This window comes from Muntiacus reevesi, chromosome 20 (genome assembly GCF_963930625.1).
Source record: "Muntiacus reevesi chromosome 20, mMunRee1.1, whole genome shotgun sequence".
Classification (NCBI taxonomy): Eukaryota; Metazoa; Chordata; class Mammalia; order Artiodactyla; family Cervidae; genus Muntiacus; species Muntiacus reevesi.
Genome location: NC_089268.1, coordinates 33,804,165 through 33,831,815, shown reverse-complemented (window position 1 = coordinate 33,831,815; position 27,651 = coordinate 33,804,165). Strand labels below are relative to the sequence as shown.

The 27,651-nt window shown below is 46.7% G+C and overlaps 1 protein-coding gene, 1 long non-coding RNA gene and 1 pseudogene across 2 annotated transcripts; 2 read left to right on the top strand and 1 right to left on the bottom strand.

The window, feature by feature from the left end:
- ALDH5A1 (aldehyde dehydrogenase 5 family member A1) lies at nt 1–25,503 on the top strand. The gene is made up of 10 exons (XM_065913378.1): nt 1–381; nt 7,117–7,200; nt 7,902–8,072; nt 9,346–9,462; nt 11,421–11,564; nt 14,549–14,692; nt 16,276–16,434; nt 18,098–18,267; nt 20,510–20,568; nt 21,935–25,503. The coding sequence occupies exons 1-10, from the start codon at nt 55–57 to the stop codon at nt 22,138–22,140; spliced, it is 1,581 nt and encodes a 526-aa protein (XP_065769450.1). The 5' UTR covers nt 1–54; the 3' UTR covers nt 22,141–25,503.
- LOC136151817 (putative ribosome-binding factor A, mitochondrial) lies at nt 3,053–6,218 on the top strand (annotated as a pseudogene).
- On the bottom strand, nt 16,578–27,651 carry LOC136151924 (uncharacterized). The gene is made up of 3 exons (XR_010660111.1): nt 27,524–27,651; nt 23,119–23,251; nt 16,578–16,749 (listed from the first exon to the last, which is right to left on the bottom strand). It is a non-coding gene; the product is annotated as an uncharacterized lncRNA (long non-coding RNA).

Below are 27,651 nucleotides of genomic sequence, written 5' to 3'. Positions count from 1 at the left end.
GGGTTCCGGGTGCGCACGCTCGCTCGTCTGCTTTCTGCAGCCGCCGCCAGGGCCATGGCGACCTGCCTGCGGCTCCGGAGCTGCCCGGCTCCGCACCTCCGGCGGGCACCTCCCAGCCGGGTCTGCCGCCCCCGTGCCGACTGCCCGGTGGCCCCGATCCGCGGCTACGCCCGAGGCCCAGCGGGCCTCTCCTCGGCCCTGCTGCGCACCGACGGCTTCGTGGGCGGCCTCTGGGTCTCGGCAGCCGCCACCTTCCCGGTGCACGACCCGGCCAGCGGCGCCGAGCTGGGCTTGGTGGCCGACTGCGGGGTGCCGGAGGCCCGCGCCGCCGTGCGCGCTGCCTACGAGGCTTTCTGCAGCTGGAGGGGGGTCTCGGCCAAGGTGAGTGCGCGCCGGATCCAGGGGCGATCGGGGCTTTGTACCCTAGTGAAACCAGCTGTGTCACCTCTACCCTCCCCGATGCTCCAGGATACACCACGTGGGAAGACTTAGTAACAACAAAGAAGTTTGGAGCGCCGGCTTTGTGCCAAGCCCGGTGCGGGGCGTTAGGGAGCATGGCCTCGCCCTCGAGCCTCATAAAGGGTCTGGTAGGGGAGCAGAACACGAACCTGCAATTATAAGCCAGCAGACCGCGGGAGAAGGGTGGTCGGTTTCGGTAAAGCCACGTGTGATTTCAGAGTATCTGAAGTACCTGCCTGGCTGCAGGAAGACCACGCAGGAGGCTAATAGGGTGGTTTACACGCAGGCTGGTAGTGAATGCTCGGGCCAAGTCATGAACTGGGGAGTGGAGAGAATTGGGGGGGAAAAAATCGGGGGCTTTGTGCAAGAGAAGAGACAAACCCAGGACCCCCCTCCAGGTTTGGGGCCTGAATAGGGAGGTACATCCATTAACTGACGTAGATAGTGGAGAATTGGGGGTGTGGGGTGGGGGATGTCAGAGCGGGAGAGATTGCAGCGATGTTGAGGCAGGGAGATTTCCTTCCTCCTTCATTTAGTTTATGACACGGGAGTCAGCCCAGACGTCATTTTCTACCCTGTCCTTCAGCATCCTTCCTCTGAAAGAAGACAGTCCAGCAATAAAATCCAAGTACTAAGGGAGTCTAACAGTGATTCATCCATTAGACATTTTCTGAGCACCTGTTAGGCCACCCACTGTGGGAGGTTCTCATGGTATAGCAGTTCCACAAAAGAAACTTTCCTGCCCTCATGGAGTTCACTTGGAGGTGAGGGGTGGGAGGAGATTTAACCTGTGACAAATAACATAGCTAAACCAACAAGTCACTGCTCCTTTCCCCTGGGTCCTGGTGCTTGCTCCTTGGAAGAAAAGCTATGACAAACCTAGACAGTATTAAAAAACAGAGATGTCACTTTGCCAACAAAGGTCCCTATAGTCAAAGCTTTGGTTTTTCCAGTAGTCATGTATGGATGTGAGAGTTGGATTATAAAGAAAGCTGAGTGCCGAAGAATTCATACTTTTGAACCATGGTGTTGGAGAAGACTCTTGAGAGTTCCTTGGACAGCAAGGAGATCAAACCAGTTAATCCTAAAGGAAATCAACCCTGAATATTCATTGGAAGAACTGATGCTGAAGCTCCAATACTTTGGCCACCTGATGCCAAGAGCTGACTCATTGGAAAAGACCCTGATGCTGGGAAAGATTGAGGGCAGGAGGAGAAGTGGGTGACAAAGCATGAAATGGCTGGATGGCATCACCGACTCAATGGACATGAATTTGAGGAGACTCCAGGAGTAGGTGATGGACAGGGAAGTCTGGCGTGCTGCAGTCCATGGAGTCACAAAGCGTCAGACACAACAACTTAGTGACTGAACAATCAATAAGCATGTTAGAAGTAATGGATGCTATGAGGGAGAAAAAGCAGAGAAGGCTAACAGGATCAGAGGCCAGAGAAAAGAGGCAAAATGGAAAGTAAATAGTGTGGGCAACTGTATTAATTTGCTAGGGCCACCATAACAGTATCACAGACTCAGTGGCTTAAATAGGAATTTCTTGTCTCAGAGTTCTGGAAGCTACAAGCCTGCTCTCAAGGTGTGTGGGCAGGGCTGGTTTCTCCGGAGGCCCCTCTCACCCTGGCTTGTGGGCAACCATCTTCCCCATCTTCACAGGGTCCTCCCTCTGAACTTGTCAGTGTCCAAATCCCTTCTTGAGAAGACACTAGTTATATTGGGTTAGGATCCACTCTTATGACCTCATTTAATCTTAATAGCCTCTTTCCAGAGCCTATCTCCAAATGCAGTCACATTCTGCGGTACTGGGAGTTATGAATTTGAGGGGAACCAAATTCAGGCTGCAACATCAGGGTAGGTCTCACTGAGGACAGGAGATGCAAAGACCCGCAGGGGCGAGGGAATTCAGCTGGAGCAAAAACTGAGTCAGGAGCATGTCTGACGCACATGTAGGTCAGCAAGGAGGCCCGTGTGCTGAGGAGGCCGACAGGGGGAAGAGTTAGGAGAGGGCTGGATGGAGTGGGGTGGGTAGCCATTCTAAGGACTATGCGGTCTTACTCTAAGTGAGGCAGGGCTTCATTTCAGGGTTTGCAGAGAGCTCCAACTTGCCTTCGGAAAGGATGCTCTGGCCACAGTACTGACAATAGACTGTAGTGGGGGCAACGGTGGAAGTCCAGGGACCGCTAGGAGGTGGTGATTTACATAGAAGATGCTGGTGGCCGGCACTAGAGTTAGTGGTGGAGGCAGTGAGGCGTGTTCTGATAAAGGATATGTTTTGAAGGTGGAAGACAGCTGGTTTCCCCAACAGATTGTTACAGGGGGGAGAGAGAGAGATGAAAGACAAGACTGAGGGAGGGAGATAGGGAGGAAGGTGAAAGGCAGGACTGAAGGATGACTCCAGGGCTTTGGGCCAGAGCCACTGGAGGGAGAAGGGAAAACCACACGCTGGGATGGGGAAGGGGCGAGAGGGGCACGGGGCGAGAAACCGGAGCTCCGTTTTGGCCCCACTGAGTCTGAGATGTCTGTTAGACGCAGTGAGGGTAAGGGCGATGTTGAGAGGGGCGCCTGAACTAGAGAGAGAACGCACATGAGTGCTAACAGCTGTGGCAGACACGAGCTGGCAGGAAGCGTGTGCATCGAGGTGAGCCCTGGGCCCTGTGGCGTCCTTTTGGAGCTCCCCCCAACCCCACCGGGGCCTGCAGCCTCAACCTACCCCGCTGGGGTGTTTCAGGGGCCCAGGAGCAATTCCAGGTGCAGTCAGACGGTCTTCCCTGGGGCCCTTCGGGGAACCCTCCTCAAGAGGACCTTGGAGTGACTTCCTAAGGAAGCAGTGGGCTCAACTTCCCACCTCTGCTGTCTGGATGGCGGGGCGCAAACGCAGCTTTCTTGTCGCCCTACTTCCCTCTCTAGACCCGTTCACGTCCTTCCTCTGCCGCTGGGACGAATCATCCCCAGACTGAGGGATTTAACACGTCGCAACAACGCAAAATCATTCTTACCATCCTGGAGGTCTGAAGTCCAAGAGGAGTTTGCTGGGCTGCATTCCTTGGGGAAGCTCTGGGGGTTTCCTGGGCTTTTCCACCTTCTAGAGGCTTCCCTGGGGCTTCCCTTGTAGTTCAGGTGGTAAAGAATCCGCCTGCAGTGCGGGAGACCCGGATTCGATCCCTAGGTCAGGAAGATTCCCTAGAGAACCCGGACACGACTTAGTGCCTACACCACCCCCGGAGGCCTCCGTGAGTCGGTGGTCTGTGGCTCTGCACCACGCCGACCTCCGCTTCTGGAACCTACCTGCTCCGCCTCTTCCCTCCCCCTCCCTTTCACAGTCCTCCTAGTGATTATATGGGGCCCACCTGGATAACTCAGGTCCGCTCGCACCTGACCTTAGTCACGTGGGCAGAGTCCCTTTGGCCTTGTGAAGCAATACACGTAGCCATAGGTTCCAGGGATTAGGCGGGGAACGCCCTGAGGGCCGCTCTTTGCCCTCCACCACAGCTGAGCGCTGTTCTGGTTGCTTCTCGTCCTTTTGGTGGCGGGCTTCCCTGGTGGCTCAGATGGTAAAGAATCTACCTGCAATGCGGGAGGCCTGGGTTCGACCCCTGGATTGGGAAGATCCCCTGGAGGAGGGCATGGCAACCCACTCCAGTATTGAGGCCTGGAGAATTCTATAGACAGAGGAGCCTGGCGGGCTCCAGTCCATGGGGTCACAAGGGTCAGACAAGACTTAGCAACTACACCACCACCACTCTACAGAGAGGGTGAAATGACTGTAGTATTGTTTTAAGAACCGTCGATGCCTCTTCTCTGGGGGTTTGAGGTTCAGAAGACTCAACAACATCCTTGAGAGCTAAGATAACAAAGCATGTTAGCTTATCCAAAATAGGGAGGGGAAAGAACTCAGAGAAAGACAGTTGGTGGTGTTTCCACAGTCTCAGGCTCATGAGTGCTATGAGAAAATAATTTAAATCTTGCCCCTACTAAATGGCTTAGAATGATAGAATGACAAACCAGGTTTGCTGGTTGCTATGGGCAACCACTCAGGCAGGTAGGAATAAACCAGAGTCTCTGCTTCATGTGCACCTGTTAGATGCAGGACGCCAAAGCTCAGGGGGTGCCTTCCTTCAGGGCACCTCTGTGTGGTCTGCTTGACCTGGGTTCTCTGGGCTCTCTCTTTAAGTATATAAATGAATTCCTTTAAAAAAAAATATTTAAGAAATCATTTCTTCCACAACATACTTAATCAGGTTTCTTTGTTCATCCTTCTATCTTTGAAAATTTTTTTAAATTATGGTAAAATGCACATAATGTAAAATTTACCATTTTAGCTCTTTGCAAGTATACAGTTCCATGGCATTAAGTACATTCACAGGGTTGTGCCTGGCCTCTCTTCTGAAGTGTGCAAAACCCTTTCCTAAGCATCACAGACCCCACACCCTCCCCCCCAGTCTATGGGACAACTTGCCAGTGAGTCATTAAAATAAAGACCTGGCCATTTGTTGGCAGTCGCCGAGCAAAGATATGGGCAGCTCTCAGGGGTCTGCGGGGGGCTCCACTTGGGACTCCTGAGCGGTGCCCGAGGTCTGCACAGCTCACCTGTGTCCTGTGGCAAGAACCTGCTCAAGAAATTTGCTTCGAAAACCAAGTAATGTTCCTGAATGGGGGTCCTGCAAAGGGAAGGGGCTCCATCTGGGCGTGAGCCTGGTGCCCGAGCCCGCAGCCAAGTCTGTAAGCACAGTCTCCACTTGTGAAAGCCCACCCATCACCGTTAGCGTTTGCAGTTTTTCCACCCAGCCTTCTGTCTGTACTTTTATACAGTTGTGATAGTTTTAAGTCTGCTAAAAGCAAAGTGAACTTTTAAAGCAAAGGGATGTTTACATTCCACCGTGGGTCCGAGGTTCCAAATCCTCGGATTCAACCAACCTTGGATTGAAAATGTTCTGCAGAAATTCCACGAAGTTCTCAAAAAACGAAACCTGAACTTAACTGTTTTCGTCACATTTGCATTGTATTACCTATGGAGGAAGCTTTGGTGTGAAGGTCCTTCCTTGGGCTCTCAGTTGACCCACAAGCCATTGGAGTTCTTGTTGATGAGCACCTCCTGAACCCGAAGGAAGACTGGGGCGCCTGGGGGCGCTGAACGGCCTCCTCTACGAAGCGCTCACAGGCTTGCTGTGCACCCCCAAAGTGAGCCGGGAGCTGTGCGACCTGAACGCGGAGCTATGCAAGGCCTCTCTGGCTTCAGACTTCTCTGCCTGCCGCCTCTTCTGGAGGGCGACCCTCTCTGAGGCCCAGAGCGCACGCCGGAGGCCGTCCTGCAGAGGAGCGCTGCGCACATGGGGCGTCTTCTGATGTCCCAGCAGACCCCTTGGAACATGCGCCCAGAGTGTGTGTTCAGGACAAAAATCACGCAGCTATGATGGAGACTGATCGGCTACTGGCAGTGGCTGATTTTGGACCCCGGGATGACAAAGAAGACTTTGTGCAAAGTGATTTCAGCGACCCCGAGGCCCTGGACACTGCTTCGCCAAGTGATACCCTGGGCCCTGCGGCACACTCGAGCCTGTGTGGGATTGACCGCGAGGCACTCAACAAGCAGATCCTGGGGGACAAGAGGAGGAGAGAGGAAGGCCACAGGACCGTGGGCCCCTGTGGCCAGAGCACATGGCTGAGCTCAGGAAGCAGACGAGGAAGAGGAAGGCAGACCCCGTGTGGACGATGACCTCTCTCCCAAGAGCCACCTGCGGGGCGGGGAGTGACGAGCAAGGGGGCCTCCTGAGGAGCGCGCCGTGGGCTGCGAGTGGGGCTCCGAGAGGCAGAGCAGGAACTGCGATGGAGAGAGAGGGTCAGAAGGGAGTGGATCGTGACCCGGCTCCGGGTGCATGCGCACCGCTGGTGCCGCCGGGCGCCCTCCTGCAGCCGCGGGTGTCATCTGCACCCTTGTGCTGTGTTGCAGGAGAGGTGGTGAGGCCTGCGGGAAGGGGCTAAAAACCTTAGTGGAAAAAAGTCAGAAAATAAAGAACTATACTCGAGGACACTGTGAAATAAGCCAGTCACAAAAGGACAGAGGCTGTATGATTCTACCTATATCAGGTTCCTAGCGTAGTTAGATTCATAGAGACAGAAAGTATTAATAGAATGGTGGTTGTTCAGGCTGGGAGGAATGGAGAGACAGGTCTAGACTCTCAGTTTTGCAACATGAAAAGGTGGTGATGGAGGGTGGTGATGGCTGCAAGACCATGTGAAAGTGTTGTACTTAATGCCACTGAACTGTGTACTGAGAAGTGATTGAGATGGTAAAGGCTGTGTTCTGTGTATTTTACTGCAAAAAGTAAGGAACTATACCTTTGTGTGGGGAAATTCATTATTCGCCTTTACTATAAATAGTAACAGTTGTTCCACAAAACTTTTTTTCAGTTTTACAATTTATGACTCAGCACACCCAAAATGGAATCTTTGCTATTACTCACCAAAGAAGGGTCTGTATCCCTGGAACAAATACAATGTTGCATGTCAGGTATACCTCACTTTTGAAAAACAGGTCAATATATGTTTCCCCAAGAATGAGACTGCACAGCAAAATATTTTAGGAAACTGAAGACTATTTAATAGTCTCTTTTACACTTGGCATTTTACTATCTTGTATTTCTTTTTCAGGAGAGGAGTTCTTTACTTCGCAAGTGGTATGACTTAATGATACAAAATAAGGATGATCTTGCCAAGATAATTACAGCTGAAAGTGTAAGTTCAGGACCTAACTTAGTACTCGAAGAGACTGCCCAAGAGTTCTTAGAAGAAAGCTTGGAGAAGCCTCTAACTTCAGTGCTGTTAGGTAGCTAAAGAAAATGTGAATTCTTTACCTCATGATCAGACATCAGTTATTATTTTGGGCGCAGATTTTTCTGGTTAAATCAGGCACACATATTTGCTAAATCAAAATTTCTATGTTGTAACTTACTTTTTAATAATATGCAAGAAATCGATTTTGAGTGGAACTATGTGACTACTGCTTTTCCACCATTCTAGGTCCCCCCCCCCACCCCATGACTGCTTTGATTTTTTATGTTGTTTTTGTACATTTGCAAAAGTACCAGCTTTTTGGTCGCTCTGATAAATTACTTTCCACTGTTCACAACATTTAGAAAATAGCAGAAGGAAAAAAATTTGAAGAGGCCATTCTAGGCGCCTCCTCTTGATTGTAAACCTATTAAGGAGGCAAATGACAACTGTGGCTCAGGATGACCTGGCAGGCTTCCTTCCATCACCATTTGTGATTCTGCTTTCAAAGACTCAGACTGAAGCTAGAAATTTCTCCACCACCCAGGGGGTTTTGTAATGGGAGACTCTTGTACTTTGCTTGCAGCTTTGAAGAATTGAGAAGCACAGAATCGCGCTTTTGTTATTAGAAGGTAATGAGTGTGTCCTCTTTTGATTTAATTCAGGGAAAGCCACTGAAGGAGGCACAGGGAGAAATTCTCTATTCTGCCAACTTCCTAGAGTGGTTTTCAGAGGAAGCCCGCCGTGTTTACGGAGACATCATCTCCACCCCAGCGAAAGAAAGGCGGGCTCTCGTCCTCAAGCAGCCCCTCGGCGTGGCTGCAGTCATCACCCCGGTATGTGGCAGGAGCAGCGAGATCCTGGGGGAGGCGGCGGAACGGGGCTGGTGCAGGTGTGCTCAGCCCGTCATCTCTGGCACCTGTTCTTGGCTTCCTGATACCACTGCTGGAGGCGGAGGCGTGTTTCCTGGTCCTCTGATCATGAGAGGTGTGGTGCTGGCCAGTGTTTTCTAATGCCTGCAGGAGGGGGATGACCCACAGGAGGACCTGGAGGCTTCTCGGCATTGTCCAGTACATCTAAAAAGATCTTCTGGTGTTTTATCATTTTTAAAAGACTTAAGATGTGATACTTTCAAAGTATTTATATGCCTTCCAGCAGGCACTGGGCCACATTCTGAAAGTAAAAAGGCTGAGAAATAAGATACTGCATCTGCCTGGATAGGACTGCAGTATCCTTGTGGGGCACCCAGCTTTCTCTACATGAGTTGCTTCTCTTGGGTCCATCTTCTGCTAGGTGCCATATTAAGTTCTCTACGGTGTCTACCAGTTGGTCTCAAGGCTGCTTGTCCTTCCCTGCTCACCACAGTCACAGAGAAACATTCCCCTCGCGGTCTAGACTGACTGGGCTTGACCCAGAACTCAGTCTCCACTAGCTGTGTGACCTTAAGCAAGTTTCTTAACTGCTCTGTCTCACTGTCTCCAAAGCTTCAAATGAGAAAAATACCAACCTCATTGGGTTGTGATGAGGATTTAATTATAATAGTATAAAAGAGCATACAACAGTGCCCAGGTCAGAATAAGCACTATACAAGGTTTTGTTGAAATAAAATATTACTATAAATGTCCACAGAGAGCGATCTATGAATATCTAGAGAGAGAAGTAATATATCATATACCATTTTCAAAATCACCTTTGCCAATATTTTTCCCCAAAGGGTCACCAAACTACAGCCCTCAGGCCTATGTTTGTAAATAAAGTTTTACTGGGACAGAGCCACTCCCATCTGTATACATGCTGTCTAGTTGTGGCAGAAACTGGACATCCCACAAAACCTAAAATATTTACTACCCAGCCCTTTACAGGGAAAGTTGGCTGTCACCCAGTGTGGATAACTTTATACTGCTTTAAACTCTGAAGGTGTTTCTGTCTCCCTGAGCCTCTGTCTCCACGCTCCCTGGAGCCAGCAGGTGCCAGGTGTTCTAAGCTCCCCTCTAAGAACGCCTCTGCCAGGCAGGTGGTCAGGACTTGCTGGCTGGCGTCTTGCCCCGCCCGCCTCTGGACCAGGGCGCAGTCCTTCCTCTCACTCCCCTCCTCTCTCTCCTGATGCAGTGGAATTTCCCCAGCGCCATGATCACGCGGAAGGTGGGGGCCGCCCTGGCAGCCGGCTGCACCGTGGTGGTGAAGCCTGCCGAGGACACGCCCTTCTCCGCCCTGGCCTTGGCGGAGGTGAGCCTCTATGCACTGGGCCCAAAAAGGATGTTACCTGGGACGGGAGGAAGCCTCCTTCTTTGCATCTCCTGTTTGATGGTGCTCTGCTTTAATTCACTAGTCGTTATTTTAAGTCAGATGTTCCTCTTTTTAGAAAAAATAACGGGAATTTTCTGACATCTGTAGGCTGTTGTTTAGGCTACCCTAACAATGATATCTAGCCATCGTTTTTAAGTCATAGTAATGTGACTAAATGGAGAAGGAAATGGCATTGCCTGGAGAATCCCGTGGGTAGGGGAGCCTGGTGGGCTGCTGTCCTTGGGGTCGCAAAGACTTGGACGCGACTGAAGCAACTTAGCATTAGCAATGTGACTAAAAGCTGGGCATTTCTCACATTGAGGGCACCTCTTATTAACCACTGCCTTCTGCAGCTCAATCTGCATTCAGTCAGATCTTGTTCTTCTGTTTAAAACCCTCTAATGGCTTCTCATGTCATGCAAAGTAGGATTCAGACTTCCTGCAGTGGCCTTCACTTGTTAAACTTTAGAACGTCTGATGAGTTCCTTCTATTCAGCAGATTCCCCTCCACCTTTTCTTTCCCCTACAATCTGTCTTTTGAGGAAGCTGGACTTCTGACCAGTAGAGCTCCCCATCAACTGGACTTTGCAGGGACCATGTTCCTCTGTCTCCTGCTCTTTCCAAACTGGCAGCTGTATCCAGACACTTCATCAGACTTGGGTTCGATCCCATCTTGTGTCGTTTTGTCAGGAGAATAAGGTCTGGGTGTCTCTGTTTTCATGTCTGCAGCCCTTGCTGTACGATGCTGTTCAGTCTGTTGAGTCATTAGGAGTTGCCCAAATGGTAATATTTTAATTCTTTCATTTTTCTTTCATTTATTCACCAGACCACTTCTATAAATCAAAGCTTCCCATCATCTCTGTGGTTATCCGGCGGTGAATTCACAGAGGAAAGGGAGTATATTTGATTCTTCTTATTTACCAGTTTTTCAAATAAATGAATCTATTCCTATCATCTGCCAAAGGTTCCCAATTAGTTTGTTTTTTAAGGAGCATTACATGCTAATAGATTTTAATGTGTTTGTATTTGATGAGTTTCACTTTCTTGTGGTTATTATCCTTGATGAAGCTCACATTGCTCCCACTTTTGGCCAATGGCAGCCTCTTAGAGTTGGCTCTTTTATCTTTTAACATAACTCTAATAGTTTTTGAGACCTTCTTTGCTATCTAGTATGAGAAGATATTTTAGACTTATCATATATATTTCTTGTCCCAGACCTGGGATTAACCACTTCTGCAGAAAGCCTTTATTTCCTCTGGTAGGAAATGATATTTTAAGGCATTTAGGTGCATCCCTGGTACATTTAGGGCACCAGGGATGGTCATTGCTACCGGCTGGTCATTGTTTCTAGGTCTTATTAGTGGCAGGACTGGGAAATACACATACATGTGTGTACACACACATGCACATGATAAAATACATGCACATGATTTTCTGCTTAAAATTCATGCAGAAACTTGCAATACATTAATACCACATTGTCGCTCAGTCGTGTCTGACTCTCTGCAACCCCATGGGATGCTGCCCACCAGGCTCTTCTGTCCGTGTGATTTTCTCAGCAAGAAAACTGGAGTGCATTGCCATTTCCTTCTCTAAGAGATCTACCTGACCCAGGGATCAAACCCAGGTCTCCTGAATTGCAGGCAGACTCTTTACCATCTGAGCTACCAGAGAAGCCTTAATACCACATTAGCACTAGTAAGAATCTTATTTCAGTTCTAAATATATTCTGTCCCCAAAGTCAGCCTATTTTTTTTTTTTTTTGGCCATTACTTTCTGGGTTAAAACATTTATTTCTCGGTTAGTGTAAAAAAAAAAAAAAAAAAACCATTTATTTCTCTTTTCTGTTTTTCCAGTTTGATCATTTGCTGCCACATGTTTGCTGTTTCTCTTTATAGCTTGCAAGCCAGGCTGGAATTCCCCCAGGTGTGTACAACGTGATTCCTTGCTCTCAAAAGAAGGCCAAGGAAGTAGGGGAAGCTCTTTGTACAGATCCTCTCGTGTCTAAAATTTCCTTTACTGGTTCGACAGCCACTGGAAAGGTATGTGACTTAAGTCTCAAAGGAAACAAGTGTCATTCTAATAACTTCTCTTTATACAGTATCAAAAATACTGCTTCATCTCGGTCACCATTTGGAGGAAAGTTTCCGGCAGAGTGTTAGAAGCTCTGTCCTATATCATAACGTCTGATCATCTTCCAGAAATATTTGGATGGTGTTCCTCATTGTGACATGATCTAGGTTCCTGTTTGACAAAACTGAAGGTTTAAGGGTAGACCAGGTTCCCATTATTGCATGTGAAGTAGATGAAAGTTGTTCATCATATTCCCATAACTCTCGAATGTGTGTTTCTTTCATAATGTAGAATTAAAGAAATGGATGCCTTAGAACAAAAATTGTGTTTAGTTAAAGGTAGTTACAGAAACAGAAAGATCCTTGTTTTTTCTAGCTTTCTTCTCTCTTATATGTTGAAAAGTTCTTTCCCCAAAACCTCATTTGTGTGCCTATGAGTGCATTTTTATTTATGCTTTTAAATGTTTAAAACAGAAAAAAGGCAGAATAGAACAAAAGTTCTTAGTTATGGTGTTTCTCTCCAAATAGTACACATTTTTCCTGCTAGTGTTTATATACATACATTCATATGCTCATATTAGAGAAGTACATAAACATATCAGATTAAAATAATAAAAATCTAATCTGAAAGTTTTGGTGAAACTGGTCATTTTTTGGACACCATGAGAAGCAGGAGAAAATAAACCAATTTTAGTAACTCCCAGCCATAACCATGTTTGTCATGCCACAAACTGATACTTGGGAAGCCTGCCACTCATTCATTTCAGAAGCATGAGGTTTTAGATCCATAAAGTGCTACCACCCTGATCCAGGGATCTTGCAGAGCAAACTTATTCTCAGAGGGTTTCAAAGTCGTTACAGAAAAAGAAAGAGGCCTGGGAGAAGAAGGGTTGTAAACCTCTGCCACTGAAGCCAGAGAAGTACCCAGATGCTGGGCAAAGGCCAGCCACTCACTGCTTAATCTTACTTTGCTCAGCAAACTGTTCCTAACAGGCAGACCCCCAGGAAAATGTCAACCATGTTCCTGTCAAGTCCAACTGTCCTTTTAAGTTATTTACATGGGACAGTGCTTCGCTTCAAGTGGTTTAAAGGGAAGAGGGATAGGAATCACTGATAAGTAGCCATTCTCCATACCAACCCCCTCTTCTGAGCCGATCTTTGCAGAGAATCGGTGGCTCAGCTCTGGATCTTGGCACATAGAATCTTGCCTCTAACCGAACCCCCTTCAGTCAGCCTCTTCTGGAGATGCGGCCCTGCCCTTACCCTTTCCAGGGGGACCGCCCCTCCCGGGGCCTATGAAGGGGACAGAGTACTTGTCTGCTCCCCACAGAGAATTCAACCCTGAATGGTCATTTGACCTAAGGAAAAACAGATTCACAGGCTGGCCAGTGACCAAGGGTGAGTGTCTCATAGAAAGGTAAGCTGGGCAGTCCTGCTCCCTTTCTAAGGCTTTGGAAGCTGAAGTCCCGAGAAGGTCAGCAGGGGGAATGGGAGCAGGAAGGACTCCTTAGGATGTAGCAGGATTGTAGGCAGCAGGGGCCATGCAGCCAGAGTCGGGTTCAAGCTCTCCTCATGGGTGCCGAGTGGGAAGAAGATTCAGAGGACACAGGTGGAGGCAAGCGACCCAAGAGCAAGCCGAGTCGGGAAAACCAATGGCCTGGCAAAGAGCATTTCTTAAAAGTTCTAAAGAAAATAGCTATCGTGAGTCCAATAAAGAAATAGGTTTACTCACACCAGTCAGAATGGTCATCATTAAGAAGTCTACAAACAATAAATGCTGGAGAAGGTATGGAGAAAAGGGAATCTTCCTACACTGTCAGTGGGAATGTAAATTGGTACAGCCACTATGGAAAACAGTATGGAGGTTCCTTAAAAAGCTGAAAAATAGAGCTGCCATATATCTGGCAATGCCACTCCTGGGCATATATCCAGACAAAACTGTAATTGCACCCCTATGTTCATAGTAGCATTGTTTACAGTAGGCAAAACATGGAACCAACCTAAATGTCCATCAGCAAATAAATGGATAAAGATGTGGTACATATATACAATGGAATATAACTCAGCCACTAAAATGAATGAAATAATGCTATTTGCAGTAACATGGATGGACTTAAGAGACTGTCATAGTGAGTGAAGTCAGAGAGAGAAACAAACGTTGTATGTCATCCCTTATATGAGAAATCTAAAAAGAAACGATATGAATGAACTTATTTACAAAACAGAAATAGACTCACAGACTTAGGGAGAGGGATAGTTAGGGACTTTGGGATGGACATGGACACACTGCTATATTTAAAATGGATAACCAGCAAGGTCCTGCTGTCTAGCACAGGGACCTCTGCTCAACGTTATGTGGCAGCCTGGATGGGAGAGGAGTTTGGGGGAGAATGGATACATGTATGTGTATGGCTGAGTCCTTTTGCTGTCCACCTGAAACTATCCCATTATTAGTCAGCTATACTTCAATATAAAATATAGTTTTGTTTTTTTAAAAAAGCTACATATCCCTCTGTGTGTATAGCCAAATTCTGGATCGATACACCTTAAGATTTTATCAGTGCTAAACTATGGGTTCTGGGGTTCTGAGTGATTTTATTATCCTATCTCTGTGATTGTTAAGCCTGTTTATAATTTTTTGAGTAGGTCATACATTGACATGGTTCAAAAATCGGGGCAGTATAAACATGTTTATATTCAGAAGTTTCACCCTAACCCTGTTCCTGGTTTCCTCTCTTTTATACATAATTATTTTTAGTTTCTTGTCATCTTCTCCATGTTTATCAAATATAAGCAAGTATGAATATATATAATTTTCCTCTTTTCTTATGCAAACTGGCATCCCATACACACTACTATGTACCTGGCTTCCTCTATTGGGTGCTTTTTGGAAACGAAGCCTTACCGGTCCCTGTGCTGACTGGGCGCTCACAGCATCCTCTGTCTGCTCCCAGGTCCTGTTACACCACGCAGCAAACTCCGTGAAGAGGGTGTCCATGGAGCTGGGTGGCCATGCCCCGTTCATCGTCTTCGACAGTGCCAACGTGGACCAGGCTGTCGCCGGGGCCATGGCCTCCAAATTTAGGAACTCTGGACAGGTGAGTCCTGGAGCGTTTTCCTGGGTTGTATGCTTTACAAAGATCCTACCCCCTTCCTCACCTCTTGGGAGAAAGGGCACTTCTGGGTTCCTCCCTTCATCCTTCGTGCATGTCCTCTTTCATCGGCATTTAGCGAGTGCCCTCTGTCTGGACTCTGCTAGGCTCAGAGGGTATGAAGGGAAATACGTTGTCCTCCTCCTTGGCTTCGAGGAAAATTTCCTGAACAGCAGATGCCTTTTAATCAAATTGTTCTCTTCTTTCATCTCCTCATTGAATCTGGTTATTGTCATAGTTTTCCCTTGCTGGGCTTTTCTCTACTGAACAGGTTTAAGTATCTCCCCAGATACAAAATAGCCTGAACAGCTAGGGTCTGGAGCCTATAGTCTTAGGGAAAAGAAGGTTGGAAAATGTTGAGATGGTGCCTTGAAAAACTCAAAACCCTACTGCCTGGGTCTCACTCTTCCCGAGATGAGGGGGCAGGACAGGCCCCCACTAGAGGGCCACACGCACCACAGTGGGCCAGGGAGGGTCCAGCTTGTCCTGGGGAGAGTGGTGGCCTGCGCTCACACCTTCTAGGGAATCCCAGAGCGTTAGATCCAGCAGGGACCTTCCAAGTTATCTCATACAAGGTAAGCACTTCATCTTAGAGTACCATCAATAAGCGATTTTAAATGTATTCCAGAAATGGAATAAAAATTGAGTTATCTAGGAGGAAAAAGGTGAAATGTATAATATTCCTTATTAAATAGTTTTCATCCTGTTTTGACTGTTGGTAACTAATTTTTCTCCTTTCACGTGTCTTAAATAAGTTTGCTTGTTTCTGAAATAGGTATGTTTCCTTTTAGAAACACAAAATGCAAAGGTGTATAACCTTCAGAGTTACAAAGCTACAAGTTTGGGGTGTATTGCTTTAAGCCAATAAAAATGCACAGGATACAAAATTATCTACAAACTGTTTCTACTAGAAAATACACAATTAAGAAAAAAGCCATGAAGAAAATGTATCAAGGATAACCTCATTTCCAATCATGTTTATATTATATAGCTTGAAAATATTAGGCCTACACTAGAAAAAATAGTAAACAAAGGGCTTGTCAATAATTTAGGCTGAAAGAATGGTCTTGTCTCCATTTTCAAAAGGTTGGATTGTGCCAGGCTCTTGAAAGGTTCAGTAAGCTCCAGGACATAAATTAACCTTTGAATCCTTTTCCTTCTAGCTCCGCTGTCTGTTGCTGAGTATCACTGTCTCAAGGAGCTAGTTTCTCGTGTTGGTTTTCTGGTTCCAATATGAGCCATTTGAAAAAAACCTGGGTTAGTGGCTTTTTGCTCACAGATAATTTATGCTCGCTTACCTGTTTAACCACAGAGGTGTGTTGGCTGTGGAGGGCCTGGAGAAGCACATGCTCTTGGCATGTTTGTCTTTAGGGCCCAGCTCGAGTATGGAGGAACACAGCAGGTGGGACCCAGGACAGGAACCCCCTGGGAAGGACGTTTATATTCGGAGGTAGCAGCAATCACAGGTTTATTGGTTGGGTCAGAGCTTCTGACGAACTGTCGACGCGAGTTTCTTTCTTTCTGTCTAGACTTGTGTTTGCTCCAACCGTTTCTTGGTGCAAAGCGGTATCCACGACTCCTTTGTGAAAAAATTTGCTGAGGCAATTAAAACAAACCTGCATGTGGGTAATGGATTTGAAGAGAGAACTACTCAAGGCCCATTAATTAACGCAAAAGCTGTAGAAAAGGTAAGTTTGTCTTATTATCTGTTCAGTGTCCTGGTTTCAGTATCAAAAAACACTCTGGTAAGGTGCCCAGCAAGGTGTTTTGGAAACAAGGAGAAATTAGAAAAACTAGTGAATTTCTGCCTGTTTCTATGAATCAAGTGGCATCGTTGGGTTATAAGCTTTTCCAGCTCTGTCATTTCGCTGAGCCCCCATGAGATCTGTCTCTTTCATTCTTCTGCCGTCCCTAAATCTTCTCTTGCAGTAGTGATAATTCTGTCTCCTGCTGTTTCAGGAATTACCATCTTGAAATACAAAGTTCCTTCATCTTTGGAACACCTAAAAGGAGAGGAAAAAGGCTTTTTGTTTTTGAGATCAGATATTTCTAGGAATCTAATATTGTTCTCCAAGAGTTTTGAGAAGACAGTACATACTCTTGATTGGAGAATCCTATGGACAGAGGAGCCTGGCAGGCTACAGTCCATGGGAGTCACAAAGAGTCGGACACGCCTGAACATGCACACACATCCACACAGGGGTGTATCCATTTTAGTGACGGAAACTCTAGAAAGACTTGAAGTGGAAGAAACAGGTCTATCAAACAAATGCTAGAGGAAAACTTCTCAGAGCTAGGGGGAAATAACTTAATTCTTCAGACTGACAGACTTTGCCAGTTGACAAGTATATAGAATTAGAATAAAGAGAAAACCCAGATATGTTTTGCTAAAATTTTAGAATGTCAGGAACATACAAAAAAGATTCAAGAAGCTTCTAGAGTGGGGAAAATCGACCCATAAAGGAGTGAGAACTGTTTTTGAATTAGAATATTCATCGTCAGCACCGAAGTAGAGAAATACACTCAACACTCGGACGGAAAATTATCTGGGGTCCAAATTCCATTAGCAGCCAGTGCAAGATAAAACCACCCAACCTGCAGTTATCAGAACACTCCGAATATAAACCATCTTCAGTGCACCTTTTTCGAAATAACTGGTACTCGAGGAGAATATATTAGAACTAAGTGAAAGAGGAGTCCAGGGACAAGAACAATGTGGGATCCAAGAGCCTGGAACTAACCCAGGAAGGCGAGGAGAGCAAATCCCAGAAAGGCAACTGAGCATCAGGCCTGGAAAGACACGAGTGTATGTGTATTAGGGCCATTCAACAAACAGTGAGACCAAATAGCCGGAAACCCACAGAGCAGGGTTGCTGTTGTTCAGTCGGTAAGTCATGCCCGACTCTTTGCGACCCCACGGACTGCAGCACAGCAGGTTTCCTTGTCCTTCACTGGCTCCCAGAGTTTGCTCAGGCTCATGTCCACTGAGTCGGTGATGCCATCCAACCATCTCATCCTCTGTTGTTCCCTTCTCCTCCTGCCCTCAGCCTCTCCCAGCATCAGGGTCTTTCCCAATGAGTTGGCTCATCAGGTGGCCAAAGTATTGGAGTTTCAGTTTCAGTCCTCCCAACGAGCGGCGAGGAGGCAGCATCGTACATAGCACCTGCCCTCTTGACTCCGTATCTCGTATCTGTGTATTTGGTTCTTCCTACCTAGAGGGAACTGGGGTACGTGGTTTCAAACCGATTTGAAAAAGAAAGAAAAACCCAGTTACAGTTTCTGACAGTTTAAACATTTCCCAAGTATCCTGGATTCCCTTTCCCAAAGGCTTTTCCTTTTCTCCTCACACAGGTAGAGAAACACGTGAGTGATGCCATTTCCAAAGGGGCCACCGTTGTGACAGGTGGGAAGCGACACCCCGTTGGGGAAAATTTCTTCGAGCCCACCCTGCTCAGCAACGTCACCCGAGACATGCTCTGCTCTCAGGAAGAGACTTTTGGGCCTGTGGCGCCTGTTATCAAGTAAGACCATCCAGCGTGTAGGAAGACGGGAGGGAACAGTAGGAAAGCAAAAGGAAGCCTGGAGAGTAATCCAGCTCCTGTGTCGTTTGAGGCCTGGGGGGAGAGGCAGAGAAGCAAGAGAGTTGTGCTGTGTCAGGGGAAGAGCCAAGTTCAGGGTATGGTTTTTTAAAAATTGGTTTTCATTATTGCCAGTTTAGACCACAAAATTTACCAAATTCTCTACTTTGCTTCCTACCTAACTCATTTTTCTTCATAACGGAGTACATCCTTCAAGAGTTCTTTCAAGGGTGTCTGTGGGAAATGAAGTCTGTGTTCTTATGGGACCTTTTATCCCACACTCCCAAGTAAATAATAATCTACCTGCATAAAAATCTAGCTTCACAAGATATCACTCCTTGCTCTGCGTATTTTCAGAGCTGTTATTGAGAAAGCTGATGTCTGCTTCTTGTTCCTGTGAAGGGATCTTTTTCTCTTCAGAAACTCATGGCCTTTGATGTTCTTAAATTTTACCGTGGTAACTTAGGTACGGCATACTGTGAGCTTCTTTTCAATCTGAGATCCTAAGGCCTTTATTTAAAATCTGAGGTGTGTGTTTAGTCCAGGGAAATTCTTGGTCATTATTTCTCCAAATATTTCTCTCTCTTCCATTGCTAATGAAATTTATAGATTAATCTGACACTGGGAGAATGGACCACTTGGAGAACTTTCATCTTTGTTTTAATAAAAAAGTTTTTTACTGAGAAGATGAACTTGACATTTTCCAAAAGGATGCAGGGGTTAGGAATGCAGGTTTTGCTACTTTATATCTGTGTCCCCTTGAATGAGTTAACTTCTCTGAGCCCCAGGGTCCTTGATGGGAAAAGGACTAAAAACTAGTACCTGCCTCATGGCTTCCCAGGTGGAACAGTGGTAAAGAATCTGCCTGCCAATGCAGAAGACGTAAGAGATGCAGGTTTGATCCCTGGAGTAGGAAATGGCAACCCACTCCAGTATTCCTGCCTGGAGAATTCCATGGACAGAGGAGCCTGGTGGGCTACAGTCCATGAGGTTGCAAAGAGTCAGACACGACTTAGTGACTAAACAACAACAAAGAAAAAACCTTGCCTCGCAGGACAGTTGTAAGGTTTAAACGATGTAATATACATAAAGCACGTCACCTAATATCAGTGTGGTGGTTATTGTGTAAATAGTGAAATCACACAGTCGTGTCCAACTCTTTGGACCCCGTGGACTGTAGCCCACCAGGCTCCTCCGTCCATGGGATTTTCCAGGCAAGAATACTGAAGTGGGTTGCCATTTCCTTCTCCAGCGAGTCTTCCCGACCCAGGGATCGAACCCGGGTCTCCCGCATTGCAGGTAGATGCTTTACTTTCTGAGCCACCAGGGAGTTCACGCTCAAAAGGTGAAATCGTCGAGGACGTCCCACCTGATAGTGTGATGAGTGCATTTTCGAGGGACACGCAGGCAGCGAGGATGTGGGTGACGCCCTGGTTTCTATTCTCTGGCCAATAGAATGGCTTGCTTTCTACAGTGGAGAGACAAGAGCTGCTCGTCCTTGGAACAGGTGATTCTCTTGCGGTCCCCCTCCTCTCTCTCCCACTTGTCCTCTCACACTGACCGGGGTCTGCCAGCTCTGCCCGAGCCTTCGGAGGGCTGGCTGCTGCTGGGCCTCTGATTTGAGGAGCTGGGATGCACAGAATGTTCTGCCCCCAGTTACAGTTCTGGGGCAACAGAAAAAGGCCTCTGAAATCTAGTTTCAGAAATGAGATGATCAAGCTGGAAGAGGCTGCATTAGGCTTCCGTACTAATAGTCTCATCTCCAAGAGGAACAGACCCCCAGCACTGTCACACCGTCAGAGCATAAGAGGTGGGGCTGAAGCAGGCCCTGACTGTTGTCTGTCTCCCACATCACGGCTGCTTCTCAAGTAGTTATTATCATTGGTGCACGCCTTAAGAGGGAACAAGAGCAGTAATCCTTTTCTTAGGCGTTTTATTCGACATTCTGAATACACAGTAGCTCCCTACGTGTCTCCTGTTCTCCTAGAAGAGATGAACTGGTGTTGATCCAAGCTCCCTAGCCTTGAACTCAGCGTGTGCAGTGAATGAAGGTATTTTCCTCTCTGCTCCTTGCAAAACTCTGCTTGATCCCTGGCTCTTATTTGGGAAACAGATCAGAAGGAAAAACAGCTGGTTTTTCCTTTCCCTGAGGGATTTTGCTGATGACCCGCCCTGACTTTGGCAGGTTCAACACAGAGGAGGAGGCGGTGGCGATCGCTAACGCGGCCGACGTCGGGCTGGCAGGTGGGTGTCTGTCCTCGCTTGGCGACAATCACCGTCACTTCTCCACTGTGCCTCTTAAGTGTCACCTGGGGTTTTGAGAAGTCAGCTTCTTTGCAGCACATGTTTCATTGCTTTCCAAGGGGCAAGGCGGGTTGTGCCAGTCCAGATTCTTTGCCCAGATGTCCCCAGGATGTGGATGGGAGCTCCTCGGTTGGAGCTGGGCATTCTGGAGGGAGAAACAGCAATGCCGACTGTTCTAGGGGAGAACCACCCACACCCCTTAAGTTCCATGTCCCCAGAGGCTCAATGCCTAGAAATTCTAAGTGCTTCTCGCATCCCTCCTGGAAGCCCGAACAAGAGAGAGAGCGCTTGACTTCACAGAGAGCATCAGGGCGATGAAGGAAGGGAAGACAGCACAGGCAGAAGGAGCCTCACGAAGTGGCTGCCGTTCTTGCACTTTGGACATGGTCAAGGCGGCCACAGTATGTACGCTGTGTCCCTGACAAAACTGTGTGTGCATGAAGACACTCAACAAATCCGTCTTTAGCATCCACTAGTGGATGAAGTGTTGGCACAGATACAAAAACATAAAGATACAGCTGTGGCTCTACAGGCGCTTTTCTGGGTGGACAGCAACCACTGACAGCCAGGGAAAGGATGTGCACACTGTCGAGTCCCTTATTCTACTGCACAGACTGAGCTGCCGACTCAGAGGGCCTAACGCTGGAGTAAGATGCGCACGAGTGCCCCCGTAACGCTGAGCCCAGTATTCCTCCAGTCCCTTCTCGATGGGATGGTGGTGGAAGAAGCCAGGCCCTGACCCAGGGCGTCCATGCTGGGCAAGACTGATGGTGCAGATTGGAGGAGAGAGGTTCTGGGCAGAGGGGGACCTAGGGAGTTTAGTGAAAATAGGACAGGAGAACTGGGTGGATGAGTTTGGTGGTGATAGAGTGACTGGAATAATGGAAGATAAAGCTGTTCATGTTGTTTGAAACCACATTAGGGAGAGTTTGAATACCCACCAAGAACTTAACCTTATTTATGGGTAACAAGGAGTCACTGGAAGGTCTGGGTAAAAAATATCACGTGGATAACCTAACAGATGTGTGCAGGGTGGATTGATTAGGAGGCCATAGGAGCCGGGTTCATTGTTGTTACAGCCGTGGCTGGAGATGGTGAGAGAGCTAGCGAGAGTGGAACAGAAGCAAAAAGATGATTTCTAAAGGTTGTGAGATGAAGACACGCACGGGACCAACTAGGGGCTCCACTTGGAAGCAGGGAGGTTCCAGCCCGCGTGACTAGGCAGCTGGTCATCCACGGCACCCTCAGCTGTGACACGATGTCTTTAATGACTGTTCTACATCTGTGTCCTGTATCCCCACGACAGGTTATTTTTACTCTCAAGACCCGGCCCAGATCTGGAGGGTGGCGGAGCGGCTGGAAGTCGGCATGGTTGGTGTTAATGAAGGACTCATCTCCTCCGTGGAGTGCCCTTTCGGCGGGGTGAAGCAGTCCGGCCTTGGGCGAGAGGGCTCCAAGTATGGCATTGACGAATATCTGGAGCTCAAGTACGTGTGCTTCGGAGGCTTATAGGATTCTTCAGAAAATAAAAAGGGAGACTTACCTATGTATGGGGACGTGCCATCCATTATTTTAAATAAACCCATAGGGTAGGTGAACTAGAAATTAAAAAAAAAATCATCCAATCCTTTTAAGCAGATACAAATCCTACCCCTCCCCTTAGCTGATGTGGGACCAATACATGCCACAAGCCTGTGGCCCCAGATCCCTGAGAACCAGCAGTGGGTTTATAGGATGAGGCCCCAGATCGCCAGCCCCCACGCCCTCACCCACGACCTCATCTGCCACAGAGCAAGGTGCGAGAGGCTGGTCGTGCAGCCCCCTCACCACGGTGGGACCACAGCCTGGGAAATGACGTAGCCAGCACCCACGTGGCTCCGGAGCTAAGACCCAGGGGGCTGCGGGGCTGCAGGGGACACCTCTGAGCGTGACTGACAGGCTGGGGAGGATGCCGCTGCATGCCTGGGGAACCCCCAACCGGGTATTCCGAGGTGTTGCTGCAACGGCTGAATCAGCATTTTGGTTTTTTTTTTTTTTTAAGAACTTTAGACACAGCACAGAATTGCCTGAATTTCTTTGAGAAATGAAAGAACCCCACTCTCTTTTTTGACTAGTTTTTAAACTGAAGGCTCCATCATCCTCAACTGCTTAAAGATTCTGTGTTCACTTCTGTGCTGTTTTTCCACATCATGTTTCTGAGAGAAAATAAGCATAAAGCAGAGCATGGCGGCAGCAGCTTAGCGGAAGGATGGCCCACAGGTAACGGCCTGCACAGACATGCCGTCTACCCTCAGTACAGTGGAGATTCTGTTCATGCCTTACTTAGCTCCATGGGATACTGTGAACATAAGAGAAAGCAAACATATAATATTTGCCAAAAAGTGAAAATTCGATGTTGAGTGCAGGAGTCAGCATTATTATGGGTAGCCCTCCCAGCCCGGCTTGTCTCCAGCAGTGGCTTTGCCAAGGTGAGGGGAGGCTGGTACCCACCTGCTCGGCTCCTGAGCCGCAGGGAGGGTTGGTCTCCCACACCCTGCTCTTTAGGAGCCTCGTGGGCTGCCGTCTATGGGGTCGCATAGAGTCAGACACGACTGAAGTGACTTAGCAGTAGCAGCTCCTTCACCTGCAGAGAGAGAGCAAAAGCACTTTGAGCACAATGATCTCCAAAGGGAAAAGAATTTCCATAGTTGCCAGTTAGAAGAGGCACTTTTTATCCAATGAGTTTTTATAGTTCTTTTAAAAACAAAAAGCGCAATGATCACTGTTTCCTGTTGCTCTGAAAGAAAAACTCTGATTAAGAAAACCGTGTCTCTAAACATCCTAATACATGAGGAAAGGGGAGGCCGGTCCTGGTGGAACAGACAGGGATGAAGCTCCCCCTTTTCCACTGTGTGTGTGTGCACACTCCACTGACATCCTCTGGATGTTTTGGGGAGCGGAAGGAAAACATGAATGAAAGGAGTGCTGGAGGCAGTTGCTCCTGGACCAGCCAGGACAGAGCACCCCTCACGGAGCCATGGGGAGCTGAGGAGCTAAAGGTCTGAGATGTCTCTGTGCACAGAGGTACCACGGCCAGTCCCGGAGCTGGCTTGTGATTTGCCCTGGGTTACATCAGCCATCCCCCTGAGGCCCACCTAAGGAATCAGCTGAAGTCCACCTCCTGGTGACGGGCACTGCTCAGACCCTCTCCACTATCACATACACATCATATTGACAGTGAATTTGCACTTACTAGTTCGGGGGTTGTTTCATGTAACATTTTAATTACTTAATGTTTGAATGTGTCCATCTGTTCTCTATTAACAATAAAAATGCTCTAAATAGTTTTTAGAAGTCAGAATACTTGTGCTTGAAATGTTTGGGGGAATACATTCAAATATGTTTGTAACTTTGTAACTCAGTAGCTGCTCTGGCTTGATGGCAGATTTTGAGTTTTCTAGTATATCTGTTTGACCAGGTACATAAATTGAGGGTCAGAGACTCACTGCAATATCCTTGATTAATTTTGGAATTAAAATAATTTGAAAAGTCAATAGCTTACTGTTTAGTAAAATTGATCTGGATTGTAGGGAAAGATGTATTTTTTAAATGAACATTTTTGGGGGTTATTGTTCAGTAAGGTGATCAATTATGTGATGGATTTGTTAAAAATGTGTGTTTTAACGTGAAATAGAAAAGGATCATTAGACCAGAGGTTGGCTTACAGGCCAAATGTGGCCTGCCGTCTGCTTTTGTACAACCCAGAGCTAAGAATGGTTTTATATTCCCAAATGGTTAGGGGAGGAAAACAATCAAAAGAATAGTATTTCATGACACATGGAAATTTTCTGAAATTCAGATATCAGTGTCCATAACTCTGCTGTCTTTGTGGACTGTAGTCCACCAGGCTCCTCTGTCCATGGAATTCTCCAGGCAGTACTGGAGTGGATAGCCATTCCCTTCTCCAGGGGATCTTCCCAACCCAGGGATCGAACCTGAGTCTCCTGCACTGCAGGAGGTTCATTACCATTTGACCCACCAGGGAAGCCCCAAATAAAATGTTATTGGAACCCAGCCACACCCATTCATTTACCATATGGTTTGTGGCTACCTTCTAGGCAGAGTTGAGTATCTGTACCACAGTTTTTTACAGAAATAGTTTGCCAGCCTCTGATCTAAACCAAGAGGAAGATATTGACTTTCCCAAGTTTATGAGGCATTATTTCATTATATTGACCACCTACTGTGTAAAAAGTACTTTTCCAGGCCTTGCTCCAGTGAATTCTCACCAAGAATTTTCCAGCAATTGTCACATAACTCATACGAAATCACCCAGATAACAGGAATCTGTTGGCCTTGAGAAAACACTTCTCAGTTTACTTTCCCCAGCTATGCAGGGATTCTCATTTTAAACCTCCTCTGTACCTGTTATCTTTATCCAGTTGAGTAGCTTTTAAACTTAATTTTATGTCGTGTTGACTCATCTACCTTTAATTTTTATGAAAAGACTTAATGAAAGATCAGAAGCACAATGCAGATAAATCTGTTTTATTGTAAACTTAGATCATTAACTTTAAACTGTGCCACATGACTGCCTTCTCTGCAGGCTGAAGCCCAGGGCTTTAATTATTCATATGCGGCTATGATAGATAGCATTTTACTTGAATAATATTTATGCTGTGGTTTTTTTTCATGCTGTATTTTGTGGGATAAAACTTGGGGATAAGTGTAGTTGGAACTGTGAAAACATTTTTTTTTTAAAATGTACATGTGAAAAAAGAAAAACAAAAGAAAAAAAAATACATGTAATTCACTGTTCAGTTTTTGATAACTGTATGTGTGTCAATGCAGCAGAGGTGTGTGTGTGTGTGATTAATAAAGGTTGAATTAGCAGAATTTCCTGTTTTAAGTGAAGGTTTCTGGTTTGTGGGATTTTTCTTGCCAGTTCATCATTTGAGTTTACTTTGGAGATCATTAGACCAGTTTGCATATGTATGCCCCCCTCAAAATATGACACGCCACCCCAAAATGTGCCACTTTGGCATAAGGATTTTTGTGAGCTGAAGACAATTAAGTAGCAGATAAAAGAAAATCACCCTGTCTTTTGTTACCCCTCTATTTGCCTAAAAGTGGGGTGAGTGCTAAGCTGCTTCAGTCTTGTCCACTCTTTGCGACCCCATGAACTGTAGCCTGCCAGGCTCTTCTGTCCATGGGATTCTCCAGGCAAGAATACTGGAGTGGGTTGCCATGCCCTCCTCCAGGGGATTTTCCTGATGCAGGGATGGAACCTGTGTATCCTGCATTGCAGGTGGATTCTTTACCACTGAGCAACCAGGGAAGCCCCAAAAGCAGGATACAAATTTACAAAGGTGCCCCCTCTCTATCAAGAGGGAGGGACAAAGGTTAATTCCCAGAGACAACTTCAGGCCCAATCAGCCTGGACTGTGAAAGCCTACAACTGTTTTCCTCTATCCTGTCATTTCTCCAGATTTATTGTTCTTTGTTGAATATGCTATGTAAGCTGATGCTTTAAGCCACTTTCAGTTATCACTCCTCTCTGAGATATACATGAGAAGTTTATTAAAATTTGTTTTTCTCTTGTTAATCTTTTATGGCAGTGGTTTCAGCCAAGAACTCAGAAAGGTAGAGGAAGAATTATTTCTCTGCTACATGTATAAACAATGCTCCTTTGATTAGTCTGTGAATCTCTTGGGCAGGGAGCCAGCCTAGGAAATTCGGTACCCTAGCACATTCATACAGCAGGGACTGTAGTAGGGAAGAAACTTGAATTCTATTACAAGTTAATAGGACTTCCCTGGTAGCTCAGTGGTAAAGAATTTGCCTGTCAATGCAGGAGACATTCGTTCAACCCTTGGGTCAGGAAGATCCCCTGGAGGAGGAAATGGCAATCCACTCCAGTATCCTTGTCTGGAAAATCCCATGGATGGAGGAGCCTGGTGGGCTACAGTCCGTGGGGTTGCAAAAGAGTCAGACACGACTTAGTGACTAAACAATAGCAGCAAGTTAAGCTTAAATTATTCGTAATGGCTCGTCTCTGAGAACCCTGCTTCCCAGGTAATGAGCATTAAGCTAAAATACCTTTGTTTAGCTCAGAGGAAATATCCTGAACAGGCCCATCTGTGTATGGCTGGAGGCAGGAAGAACCGTCCACACCCCTCCACAGAGGCTGATGGAAACCAGGAAGTGTTTGAGTTTACTCTCTCCTCTTTTAGTATAAAAGAAGCCTGAATTTTAACTCAAGCAAGACAGTTCTTTGGAGCATGAGCCCACCATATTTGCAGCCTGCTGCCTTTCTGAATAAAATCATTATGTCTTGCCCCAACAACCCCTCTCAATTTTTGGCCTATGTACGGAGAGCAGTAGGAGCTTAGACTCCACTGAGTCTAAGGTTACTGAGTCCAAGCCTACCCCATGGCTTGTGCTAATTACACGCTTGCTGAACTAAGCCGGAATTTACATGGTTTGCAGGTGTGGCTGTCTAAGAAAGGAGGATCCTCTGGCTTTCTCAAGTTCACCAGTCTCTCCTACACAGGCCACGGTTATCCATTATGTACTTTTATCAAAGTTTGGGTTTTTTGGCTACAGAAGTGTATGAGGAAGACATTTTCTGAAACCCTGCTATTCAGATAAAATCACTGTTAATTATTTAGACAGCATATCTTGTACTTTCATCCAGTGTTCATTTATATTTTCAAAAATTTCACGTAGGCCTCACTGAATCCAAGTTACATCAGTAGTCCTGGAACAAAATAAGAAAACATAGCATTCTTTAGAAAAAAGAACAGCATTCCTGGATACCCATCTCCCTTTATCATTCCATTTACTCCATGCGTTTCTCTTAACCTGCTTTTGATTTTTAAAATTACTTTGTTACCAGGAAAAATGATCCACTTACCTCTTGTTGACCTGAAAGGAACCCCCAGATACTGTTCCAGCAAAGATGGGTTTAGTTGGGACGAGCAGAGAACTAACTGTAACTTGAGATCTGCAACCACGGCCAGCTGCATCATGTGAAGTCCCCGC

Excerpts from the sequence above, each read along its gene's own strand:
- ALDH5A1 (XM_065913378.1), top strand. The coding sequence starts at position 55 with ATGGCGACCTGCCTGCGGCTCCGGAGCTGCCCGGCTCCGCACCTCCGG. Across the intron at positions 7,201-7,901 it reads AGATAATTACAGCTGAAAGT|GGAAAGCCACTGAAGGAGGC; the intron begins GTAAGTTCAGGA and ends GATTTAATTCAG. Across the intron at positions 16,435-18,097 it reads ACGCAAAAGCTGTAGAAAAG|GTAGAGAAACACGTGAGTGA; the intron begins GTAAGTTTGTCT and ends CTCCTCACACAG.